We start from the raw sequence: 13258 nt of genomic DNA, 5'->3' as shown, positions 1-13258 counted from the left end.
TATTTCCCAGATTTTTTAAAAGGGAATCAACAAATCTGTCGAGGCCATTTTATAATATCTTCGGAGAACAAGCAAAATTTTATCTTTTTTCAGTTTCTTTGCTTTATTCTATGACATATCAAAGTCATGCTGGTATACATGAGACAATAGCTTTTCATTTCATCACTTTTCAGGAGAAAGAAAGCATTGTTTCATGGAGCTGTGAGGGTACAAACAAATATGCTCACATCTGTACACAATGCCTAGAGAATGACGGGTCCAAAATGCTCATTCAACAATAAGGAGCAGACACCAAGTGAGAAATGTAAGGCATCGGCGTGGTTCTGGCGAGTCTGACAGTTTTGTTTCTTTACAGCGGCAATAATTTAAAAGGCAGAACAACTTTGTTTTGCCGTTTAAATCATAGGCGCTTTAAAAAAAAAAAAAAAAAAAAACGGTCAAACTGGCAGGAATCACGATGATGTCAGCATACGGCAGGGTATTACATTTTCTCCCAAGAGTGAAAGATAGTCCAATGGTAGAAATATATATATATATATCTCCCATATCCAAATATTCCGAAATACGGAATATTTTTAGCATGACTGAGATGGTGAAAACTTTGATTTTTGATGGTTCAATGCACACAAACTTTGTTTAAGGCACAAAATTATTAAAACTAAAGTATAAAATGACCTATAGGCTGTGTGTATAAGGTGTATATGACACATAAATGCATTTCATGTATGTACACACACTTTGTTTGAGGCACAAAATTATTGAAAATATTGTATAAAATTACCTTCAGGCTGTGTGTATAAGATGTATATAAATCATAAATACATTCTGTGTTTATATTTGGGCCCTATACCTAAGACCTTTCATTATGGTATGCAATTATTCCAAAACACGGAATATTCCGATACCCAAAATACCCCTGGTCCCAAGCATTTTGGATATGGGAGACTCAACGTGTGTGTGTGTGTGTGTGTGTGTGTGTGTGTGTCGCCGGAGCTAGAGAGGGCAATGTTGTGCGCGCGCGTCCGAAAAGGGGGCGTGGTTACAAAAAGGGGGCGTGTCTATAAGACGCGTCATACTTGGCGGCGTGCCCGGCGCTTACGGACATGCCGGGCAGCCTCCAAGCGCTGCAGAAAGGGAGAATAGACGCCGGGCGCATGCGCCCGGCGTCTATTCCCCGGCGGTGACCGGGTCACCGCATGTTTGTCCACCCGCGGGACACTGCGTCCCGCGGGTGAGAACGGCTCCCGCAGGCTGTTAGGGCAGGGCGCTTTTTGCCCTCCAGAAGGAGGGCAGGGCGCCGCGCCCCGCTAAAACAGCCTAGCGGGAACACTAGATATATATATATATATATATATATATAAATAATTTTAGGGATGTGCAGGCTCGGTTTTACTCGGATCTCAAAACGGCATTTAATTGGCTATCGCCTATCATGTGTTTTGGACACTGCAGAGAATATGGGAGCTTTGGGCCAGATTCGGATTTGTACACAAACCTGATAGTTTACGTACAAATCCAATGGTGGGATGTCGGCACATGCGCAGCACCGATTCTGCGCATGTCCATTCCTTTCTACTACAAACGCCTCCTTTGCGACGCAGCAGCTATGGGCCATATTCAATTTGATGGTGAAAAGTCAGAGGTCGGACTTTTCGCCATCATCGCAGGTTTTTCGGGGATAAAGTATTGGGCGCTTGGCCGCTTTATCCCCGTATTTAATTAGGATTGTGCGAAAACGGGACCCGGCGAAAAGGTAATTATCACAAAAAAAAAAAAATCAGGGAGTTTTCCTGAAATGTTCCTTGGACCCCCCTAAAGATGTCCAGACATGGGGGATCACTATGGGTACCCCCATTTTTGCCTGCTGACGGTAAGCAGAGGTTTTAAATAGCCTCGGCAGGTGCCTGTGAACAAGGGGTGCAGAATAGCACTTACAAAAAAAAAAAAAAAAGCTAACTACTTACATCAAATTTGGGGTAAATGAAAATGGGTGGAAGCATATTTTTAAGTCCCTTAAATGATTTTTTTAAAAATTCAAGTCCTGACAATTTTTTTAGACACATAACTTTTAAAAAGGACACTCCCAGGTGTGCAGGCTATTTTTTTTATTTTAAGCCTGCACCCCTAAATCCCAATTCTGCACTCTTTTCCACCATGTAAAACATGGTGAAACGGTATCCCCGTTTTTAACAAAGACTTTTCGCACCGGCGAAAAAAAGACGTTGAAAGTGAATACGGGGATAATTGAAACAGGCGAAAATTACGTCATCAGCGCTAAATTGTCACCGATAACGGGTGTTCGCTTCAAATTTAATAAGGCCCTAAATCTGGACTCTTTGTAAATAATAGCAAGTGTCTAACAGCACCATAAAGCAGGGGGTAGTTTCTGTGTACCTATCACAGCATGGCTATGACATTATTGGGGCAACAATGTATTGGGTGCTGATTTCACCCATTCAAGGTGCCCATTAGCCCCATGAAGCAGGGAAGGGACATTCAAATTGCAATATTGGGGGAGACTATTAAGGGGTGTGGCCGAAGCCTGACCACACGTGGCTTGAATGGTTGCCGCGGCACTGAAGGTTGCTGTAGCAATACCTTTAAAGGGACAATGTATGCACAGGGCACCATGTACTGTAAATGTGTGGGTAATAATGAGAGTTATGGTAAGAACTTACCTTTGTTAACCCTCTTTCCTCGAAGTCCATAGGGTCCACAGGGAGACCTTGGATCTGGATCCCAGGCACCACGCAGTTAAAGCTTTAGCTCCCAGGACGCACTGGTCCACCCTCCCTATACCCTTCCCCACAGGCACCTCAGTTGGTAAGTAGCCGGAGGAGAAAAAAGAGAAGGAAGACTGGAACACTCAAGAATCACACTCACAGAGAAGGAGATGGGAAACCGGTGAGCAGCAACGTAGCCCAGGGCTCGACAAATTTTTGTAAAATCTAGGAGCCATCTTCAAAGTTTAGGAGACAGACCACCGTCCATTACCAAAATTAAGAAAGCTTGAATAGACCACCACACATGCCCTTTCAGTGCCCCTCAACCTAGTAGTAAGCCCCCTGTAATAGTGCCCACAATAGTAAGCTCCCTGTAATAGTGTCCCCAGTAGTAAGCTCCCGGTAATAGTGCCCCCAGTAGTAAGCCCCCTGCAATAGTGCCCCCAGTAGTAAGCCCCCTGCAATAGTGCCCCCAGTAGTAAGCCCCCTGCAATAGTGCCCCTCAGTAGTAAGCCCTTGAAATAGTGCCTCTAGCAGTAAGCCCATTGTAATAGTTCCCCCAGTACTAAGCCCCCTCTAATAGTGCTCCCAGTATCAGTGCCGCCAGTAGTAAGCCCCCTGCAATAGTACCCCCAGTACTAAACCCAGTCTAATAGTGCCCCCAGTACTAAGCCCCCTCTAAAGTGTGCCGCGCACAAAAAAACAAACAAAAAAAAAACAAAAACACAGGATCCTGCGTCCGCTGCCATCTGCCGCTCTTCGGAACTATGGGAGAAACGTCATGACGTCTCTCCCATTAGGCCCGTAGGGGGAGCCGGACGCTGGGACTCAGGAGTGAGCTCCGGCTGCCGCCGCTCCTCGTTACTACGGGAGAGACGTCATGACGTCTCTCCCATAGTGCCCGTGGGGAAGCTAGACGCCGGAGCTCAGGAGTGGTAACATTTCAGCGGCGCCCGACAAATGGGAGCTTCTCGGCGGCGGGGGGGTGGCTTGGAAATCCCAGTCGCCAGGACTAAAATCTTAGTCGCCATGGCGACCGGGATTTGTCGAGCCCTGACTTAGCCCATATGAAGCCAGGTGCGTCAGGACGGGTGTCCTGTCTTTGGACTTCGAAGAAAGAGTTAACAAAAAGGTAAGTTCTTACCATAACTCATTTTCTTCTTCAGGGTCTATAGGCACCCGCAGTGAAACCTTGGGGGATGTCCTAAAGCAGTCCTTTTAAGGGTGGGGACGCTCCTGCGCTGAGAGGAGAATCCGCCGCCCAAAGGAAGCATCCTGAGAGGCGAAGGTATCAAATCCATTCAGCCCTTTCTAAGGTTCTATGCAAGACCACGTGGCCACCTTACAAAGCTGAACAGCCGAGGTGCTTAGCTGTCAACCACTTGAGATCCACCGAATCTAGTGGTTCAAATGGAGGACCCTGGAGGGCCCAAAGAACAACCGTCAAATCCCAAGGAGCCACTGGGGGGGACAAAGGGAGGTTGAATTCGGAGAACACCTTGTAGAAAGGTGTGGATATCCGGGAGCGGAGCTATCCTTTGTTGGAACCACACTGACAGTGCAGAGACATGCACTTTCAACGAGGCCAGGCGAAGGCAGAGGTCCAATCCCGCTTAAATGAATGCCAGAATCCTGGAAATACGAAACACGAGGGTCGTAATCCCGTGAGCGACACCACTGAAAATATGTATGCCACACCCTGTGGTATATCCTGGCTGAAGCAGGTTTACGCGCTTGGAGCATCATGCTGATGACGGAGCTAGAGAATCCCTTGGACCTTAGGATAGATGTCTCAAGAGTCACGCTGTCAAAGACAGACGATCCAGGTCTGGGTACAGGAAGGACCCTGAGACAACAGATCCGGACTATGAGGCAGCAGGAACGGAGTGTCGATGGAGAGATCCCGAAGATCTGAGTACCAATGACGTCTGGGCCAAGCTGGAGCCACCAGCAGGACTGTACCTCAGTCTTGCTTGAACTTCCAAAGAACACGAGGAAGCAGGGATACTGGAGGAAAACGGTACGCAAACTGGAAAGTCCACTTTACTGACAGAGCGCCCACAAAGCTTGCTTCAGCATCTCTTGTTCTGGACTCGTACACTGGTAACTTGCGATTGTGTCGGGAGGCCATGAGGTCCACCTTTGGGAGACCTCATTTGTCCACTAGGAGTTGAAACACCTCTTGGTGAAGAGACCATTCCCCTGGATGCAGGTCGTGACGGCTGAGGAAGTCCGCTTCCCAATTGAGAACTCCTGGAATGAACACTACCGAAATTTCCGGGAGGTGGCACTCTGCCCACGACAGAATAAGGGACACTTCTGTCATTGCTGCCAAACTTCGAGTGCCTCCCTGATGGTTGATGTAAGCCACTGTGGTGGCACTGTCAGACTGAACCTGCACTGGCTTTCTGTGAAGAAAGTGACTTGCCATCATGAGGGCGCTGTACACGGCTCGAAGTTCCAATATGTTGATGGGCAGGGCTGCTTCGACTGCTGTCCAACTGCTCTGAAATGAGCGTGGACTGGTCACTGCGCCCCAGCACCGGAGACTGGCGTCCATCGTGAGGAGTAACCAGTCCGGGATCCAAAAGGGGCGACCATTGGTGAGATGAGGTGTCAATAGTCGCCAAGACAGAGACAGGTGCACCGCCGGAGAGAGCACCATCGTCTGAGCCTTGATCTGGTAGGTTAAGCCGTTCCATCTAGAGAGGATCAGCCCCTGCAGCAACTGAGCATATGCCACCATGTCGAATGTGGACAGCACGGACCCTAGAACCTGCATCGCCGAGTGTACTGACACCCGACAGAGTTAGGAAGATTCTCTGCTGGTGAGAATCCAGAAAAGCTCCCAAATGAACAATCCTTTGTGAGGGAATTAGGGAGGACTTTCTCCAATTGATCAGCCACCTGTGCGCTTGTAGACAAGCGATCGTCAGGTGTAGGTGGTGTTGAAGCACCTCTGGAGAACCCGCCAGCAAGAGGAGGCCGTCCAGGTATGGCAGGAGTCGTATACCCCGACTCCACAGATGGGCTACCATGACAGCCATAACTTTTGTAAAGACCCTTGGAGCTGTGGATAGGCCAAAGGGCAGCGCCCGAAACATGAAGTGTTGGTGCAGAATAGCAAATCGTAGATAACGCTAGTGAGAAGACGTTATGGGGATATGCAGGTAAGCATCCTGAATGTCCAGGGATACCATGTAATCCCCAGGTTCCATAGCCAGTACGATGGAACGTAAAGTTTCCATCCTGAACTTGGACACCCTGAGGAACTTGTTCACAGATTTGAGATTGAGGATAGGCCGATGAGACCCATTCGGCTTCTGAACCAGAAACAGTAGAGAAATATCCAGTCCCTCGTTGAGATAGTGGAACTGGTACAATTACCCCTGCTTTCAGCAAGAACTCTATGGCTTCCTGGATCTGCAAGGCCTTGTTCTTGTCGGAAGGAGGGCTCGTACAGAAAAACTGGTGGGGAGGTCTTCGACGGAATGAGAGGGCGTACCCCTGAGAGACCACTTCTTTTACCCAAGCATCCTTGGTGGTGTGACACCAGCACTGGGCGACCTGAAGAAGTTGGCCTCCCACTCTGGGATCTCCCAGAGGGAGGCCCGTCCCATCAGGCTGAGGGTTTATCCTCTGATTCGAAAGCAGGGCATCTGGCGCTCCAGGTCTGTGTTTCTTAGGCTTGGTGGTCAATTTGGTCGCTGATTGTCTAGGAAGAGACTGTCCTTTGGGCTTTCCCTGAGAACGAAAGGAAGAGGTTCTAGCCTTGGACTGCTGGTACATGGACTCAGGAGCCACAAGGCTTTTCAGTTACAACCATAAATGGTTTACATAGTTAAGCACGTCAGATCCTATAACAGAGGGATTGGAGACAAATACAGCCACAAAAGTGATTGTCCCAATCAATGTGCGCCTGAGAATAAAAGGTGAAACTACAGTTACAGACATGCAGGGCGTGTTATTCGTACCAAATTTGGGGACAAACTTTATTGCTATAGTTACCTAGAAGACAGTTTTCTATTCCAAGTTCGCAGAGGGCATTACCTCTGAGACAAGCCAGTCTATGGAGCTGTGGCACGCGTAGCTAAGCCACCACGGTTATGATAACATCCAGACTCCTTGATGGAATGGTGATGGGAATGGCTGTGAGCAGTAGAGAGACTGGCATGTGAGAGCTGTATAAGTAGACCCGCTGTCCCTTCCTAAGTCAGTAACAAGATCCGAGGCACCATTAGCATTTGTGCATACAGAGGTGTGTAGTAAAGTAAAATTTATAAGTGGATAACGATATTTCCTCACCTTCATCTATGATTTCACGAGAATGCCACATGTTTACTTCATCAAAGCAAAGAGTAAAGTAATGAAAATATAGACAAGAGGGGAATTTGTTTTTTGAACGGCGCTAAGTAATTGGCGTCCAGCTGAGAAATTCAATTGTTTTGCCGATCAGGAATGACTGCATTACTTAACGCACTTGTTGCAGACAAATGCACCATGTTTAGCTATGTAAAGACAGCTAAACCCGTGCAAAATCCTGGTTAGCACACCCAAACACCTGACTTCTCACGGATTTCGGCTCGTAAACTCAGGAGGGTGCAAGTAGAAATCTTGTGGAGACAGTATGAACTATGTTGAGTTGTGCAGACCTGGAATCTTTTTTTTCCTTTTTGTTTATTGAGCAGAAGCAGTAGTATACAATAGTTTACTTAAAGAAAAGTGCACCCATAGTTGATGTAAAAGGCGAAGACAAAACACATCCGGAGTAATGGTCTGGAAGTAAGCCAAATATCAATCATCACAGGGTGTTTGGCGGCAAAGCTTATGTGCACATTCCAAAAGAAAAAAGAGACAAGCTGGATCCCAAGTCAGTGGAATGTATTTTGCTTGGATACTGTTAAGAGTGATAGGGATACAGACTACAGACTATGGGACAATACAAATAAACTTATAAATTCAAGGGATGTAGTGTTCTGTGAAACAGCACCAACTAACATGAAGCTGGAACAAGAATCACAGTACAAGCTTGATTAGGTGGATATGCCTACAGCTGGAAGTGTGTCTGAGTCGGAGACTACCAGTGTGGATACAACATTGTACAGTAGAACAGAAAATCTGTAAAGCTCCCCAAGAGATAGCATGAGGAGTTTGCAAATATTGCTTTCTGTGAACCCCAAAATATTCAAACGACAAACTCAAAGAAAGTGAAAGAGTCAGCAAACAGACAAAGAAACGGCATTCATTACATGACAATAATATATGGAGTCTTGTAAACAGGTCGATTGACCGCAAGACAATGAAGAACAAGAGGGTATTCTTTAAGATGTTAATGTACTGTAGACGGAACATTACAAGCCAGTCTTGTTGCATACGGATATACGCAGAAATCAGAGAATGGCTACAGTGGTCTTCTAGTCTGTAGCAAGGTACAGTACATTGCGTTTAGTCATAGCCATTTCTGCCATGTATGATTTACTGCTGTACCAGTTAGATTTTGATTCAGCTTTCCTGAACGAAGATGGAGATTTATGTGGAACCTCCTGATCATTATAATGGACAGTTCCAAGAAGAAAAAAAGTCTGTTTAATAAAAAATGGTACGGTCTGAAGCAGAGCAGCCGCTTCTGGTATATTAAGTTAATATGTTAGAGACTGATCACTGCTATATCACAAAACAATAGAGCAGAAACTGTTCATTATTGTTGTGTGCGTGGTTGACTTGTTACTGTCAGATCAAGAAAAGCACATAGCCAGTGTCAAACATCTGTTAGAGCAGAAGTTCAAGTTGAAAAGGGCCTGCACATCAGCTGTTAGGCTTAAGAATCTTGCAAAACTTAACTAAAGGAACTTTCAAAGTTGTTCAACGTGGATATATTGATGCAATGTCAGATGTGAAGCCAGTAAATATACCCATTGACAAAAGGCTTAAAATAACAAAAACCATATCACCAACAAGCGAGGGAGGAAGACTATGAAAAGGAATCCTTATAAGAGTGCTGTTAAAAGCTTAATGTAAACAAGCATTGAAAATCGACCTGATGTTACACACGCCGTAAATCGAGCGAGTCGTTTTCAAAGATTAAATGCAAACTATCACTGGACAGCAGTTAAAAGAATCCTGTGGTACCAAAAGGGTTTAAATTCAGAGTTTTCAAAGCATGGAAATCCTAAAATGAAATGACTGTTGTTCCTACATGGGATATCTGTTTGTACTGGCAAGCACAGCCATCAGCTATTGCACACTATCGCCCTATACACCACTGAGGGGGGAGTATATAGCACTTACAGAGTTAGCCAAGGAAGCCTTATGGAGCATACACACGGTCAGATTTGTCATGGGAACGATTTGAACGATTTTTGACTGCATTAAAATGAATGGAATCGTCCAAGTCTGACTGCAAACACATCAGATGTCAGATATCGTTATCTGACAAACGGGAACGCGCATCGTTCATCGTTCATGCATGTCAGATATGTCAGATATATCAGATTTTCCTTCAGATATGAACAACTGAACGATTTTTAAATCGTTATCGTTCAGATCTGAAGGAAAAATCTGACCGTGTGTATGCACCATTAAGCTCCGTACACACAGAGCAATCAGACAACGATCAGAAATCATTGTTTGATCATCCTTCATGTGCTGGAAGTTCGATATCGAACATAAAGCTCATGCACCAACCCCCAAACAACTAACCAGGCTAACCTGGTCAATATCGACCAGGTTGGCCTGCATGCACGGGCGATGGTCAATATCGATCATTTGGGGGGACCTAAAAACAGGACCATATGATCTATATCGATATTGTTATCGTCCTGTTAAACCTGCCCATGTGTGAGCACCATTATACCTAAAGAAGACTTTGAGCTAAATTTACCATGCGTCGGTTTTAGTGTCATTTAGAACCAGTCAGAAATCGCCATCAATTGACACCGGTTTCTAATTCTAATTGACAGTATTTACTAAAGGTCGGTTTTGATGTCTAAACTGTAACCCCCATCGATCCCCGGCGGTTTCTAAACGAGAACCCGCCGTGGCGTGCTCTATTTGGCAGTGGTTTCTATTCTATTTTCTATTGAAACCACTTAAGATTAGAAGCTATTCTATTCATTTAATAGTGATTTTATAGAAAGAACATTCACCTGACATCATAGAAACAGACCACTGAGAAAAAGAAGCTATTCTATTCATAGTCACTCATTTGTGCTACACTATTTGTTATAGAATGCAGCAAACTATTTTTTATCATAGAAACAGACCACAGTGGATTAGATGCTATTCTATTCATATTCATTTAATGGTGCTTTTGCAGAAACAGTATTCACCTGACATCATAGAAACAGACAGCAGGCTACTTTCATTTTGTTGGTTTGTGAGGAGTGTAATGCCGCGTATCCACTACCCGATAACATAGAGCGATTGCACGATTACGACTTTGTAATCGTGCAATCGTTCAGTAATCGGGCACACAACGGGGATGTAAATGTCGGAAACGACCAGCGATGCGCGCTCCCGTTGGTCGTTTCCGACATCAATCATCGCCCAAACACGCTGGTCGACATATTGTGACCACCATCCTATTAGGTTATATCAATGGGCTATGGACCCAGTCCCCTTCGTGTGAAGAATACAGTGAAGACCAGTTTGTTTGGATCAAGCCAGAAAACGTACAGTGCAGCTACCAGCATGACCTTCATAAAATTGAACAGTTCAGAGGATTACCCCATATGGAAGTTCATTATGGAGATGAGGCTAAAGTGGGAGAAGCTGTGGGAAATCATAAATGATCCAGGTGATAAGCCAAATACTGATGAAGTAGATAGGGCCATGGGGACCATAGGCCTAGCTGTGGAACAGCTTGGGTATTCCATAATTCACCACCCCAATAGACTACATCAACCATTATTGGGATATGTAGTGACACTAGGAGTTAGACAGTAGGATATTATCGGTGTGTACAATAACTTCATGTAGGGGATAGTGACACTATACACCCAGAAATAACCTGGAAGATGGTAGGATATTGGGATGTTTAATCACACTACTGTGACAAAATATTCAGTGACTGAAGTATATTAATGGGGTATACTGACACATTGGGGTGTATATTGACACTAGGAGAATGAAGGTAGGATATTATTTGGGGTGTATATTGACACTAGAAGGATTAAGGTAGGATACTATTGGGATATACAGTAACACTACGGGGGTGCCTGTAGGACATCCAGGTGTATATTAAAGCTATAAGGTGACAGTGGGATAAAAATGGGGTCTCTAGTGACACTACAAGAATGACAATAGAATATTATTGGAGTATCTAGTGACACTAGCAACATGTACAGTAACATCAGGCAGGGGATAGTAAAGCTGGATGGTTTGACCCAGAGATGCGGTGACCGATGTAACGATTCATCACACACACGATATATACATACATGCTGCATGTAGCATCACTGCGTTGTTCATTGCATTTTACCACCTGCCGTGCAGGAGAACAGATTGGACGATTCAATGAAAAACGCCCAAGAACAATGGAATCATGCGTACTCACTATACCAGACCTGGCCAACCTGTGGCTCTCCAGCTGTTGTGAAACTACAAGTCCCAGCATGCCCTGCCATAGTTTTTCTATTAGGGAATGCCAGGCCTGCACTATACAATATATTGTTCCGATCCACATCAGAACGATAGATCATACAATACGGGTTGGGTACGTAATGCAGATAGTCGGGATCCCAGCGGTCAGAATCCCGACAGGGTTAACATACCGACACTTGTTGGTCGTTATGCTAACCCTCACCCTCTCCCTACCCAACCCTCTATGGTGCCTGACCCTAACCTCCCCCCTTAGTGCCTGAACCTAACCTCCCCGATGCCTAATGCTACCTCACCCCATTAGTGCATAACCCCCCCCCCCCAGATACTTATCTTCTGCTTGCCAGTGGTCAGCATTCTGGAGCCAGGACCCCGGCGTCGGGATATAGTCAGTCAGCATGCTGACTACATCCCACACGATACATAGCATAGTGTGTATCCAGCATGCTGGGGTGTACAGTGACAATGGGGGACGGCAGTAATAAATATTGAGGTGCACAGTAACACTGTGGGTGGAATTCAATTGTATTCGCGGCCCGCATCTCCCGTCTAAAGTGACAGGAGATCACGGGCCGCTATACAATTGTCCAAGATGTTCGCGCTGATCGCGCCCATAGAGGTCAGGTTTAGCCGAGTAAAGCAGCTAAACCCGACCAAAGTGCTGGGCGCGATCGCTAAAAGTGATGTTTGAGCGCCCAAACATGTCACTTTTCAGCTCTCATCCCCCAGGGGGTGCGAGCTGAAATGTAGCGCTGGCTGCTGATCGCGCCCGACAGGAGCAAGAATAGAATAGCTCCGTCGGGCGCGATAGCGGCTAGAAATAATTGAATTCCGCCCTATGAGTGACACTGGGTAAAGGGGTGACAGCAGGACATTATTGAGGTGAACAGCGACACTATTATGAATGTGACTATAGGGGGCACTACCATCACTCACCTCGAGTGTCCATCAGCCACATGAAGAGGAAACAGGGAAGGAAGCCGATAGGGCCCCACAGGACAAGGAGGGCGATGTCCAGGCTGGAAAAGCCATAGGCGGTCCGAGCAGAATCCTGGATGGGCCCCCAGGTATTCCATACTAGTCCCTGGAGGAAGCCGAGAAGAGAGAAGAGCAGAAGAACCAGCCAGCGCCGACCGAACACTCGCGGACCCCTGGGTCCAGTCAGCAGCGGCCGCCGCTCCTCCTGCCTGCTCCACTCCAACCCCATGTCCGGGACTTGCGCCTTCCTCTACCGGGCCGGCTCCACACGATCCCGATCTCTTGTCACAGCGAGCCGGGTAACTTAGAGGAAGTGCAGGTCACGCGCTCAAAACATCCGCTGGTGTATGCCCGCCCCGGCATTACGTCATCCAGATCGATAAGCCCCGCCCAATAAAGGGATTGTGTCCTTGTCTACATCACTTTCTCAGCAAGCAATATGAATGGAGTAGCCTATATCCCTATTTGTCTTATTATATATGGTATATAGAGTGTAGAGCAGGAGTGTGCTCTGTAAAACATAAAAGGGTTGAGCCCTTATGGAAGTGGATAGATCCCCTTCACTTAGAGAAGAAACTTGTACCCTTGCGGGCTGGTTGATGCTAGATCCTATGTGGAGAAAGGACCTCTGTGACGTATCAACCACGTGACCGCTGCAGGAGGGCTGGACTGCTCCTGTGTTACCATCCACGAGGGCATAGAGGGGGAATAAATATTTGTGGCGAGCGTAGCGATCCACCGCCCCTCCCCCTGTCATCGCGGGTCACGTGGGTGTGACGTCACAGGTCCCCTGCAGCCCTCTATTCTAGTCATAACCCTTGCGTGCTCACTACGCTTGTCACACTTTTGGCTCAGTGGCTTGCTATGCTCTCCACAAGATTATATTCTTCCTCTATGTCAACATGGATGGTAGGGAATGACGTTGGACAGTAAATGATGTCAGGGTCCTCTCCGCGAAG

General features: G+C 46.4%; 1 protein-coding gene across 2 annotated transcripts in view; it reads right to left on the bottom strand.

The window, feature by feature from the left end:
- Nucleotides 1–12644, bottom strand: part of SLC49A4 (solute carrier family 49 member 4) — a 59544-nt gene extending 46900 nt beyond the window's left edge. For both annotated transcript variants that reach the window (XM_088460730.1, XM_088460731.1), the window contains exon 1: nt 12258–12644. In XM_088460730.1, coding sequence (XP_088316856.1) covers nt 12258–12528 — 271 coding nt within the window. In that variant the 5' untranslated portion in view covers nt 12529–12644. The remainder of the gene's footprint in view (nt 1–12257) is intronic.
- Between the last annotated feature and the right edge of the window lie 614 nt (nt 12645–13258).

Source organism: Taudactylus pleione, unplaced genomic scaffold, assembly GCF_031769625.1.
Source record: "Taudactylus pleione unplaced genomic scaffold, aTauple2 ptg000977l, whole genome shotgun sequence".
Lineage (NCBI taxonomy): Eukaryota > Metazoa > Chordata > Amphibia > Anura > Myobatrachidae > Taudactylus > Taudactylus pleione.
This window is presented reverse-complemented; position numbering and strand designations above follow the sequence as displayed.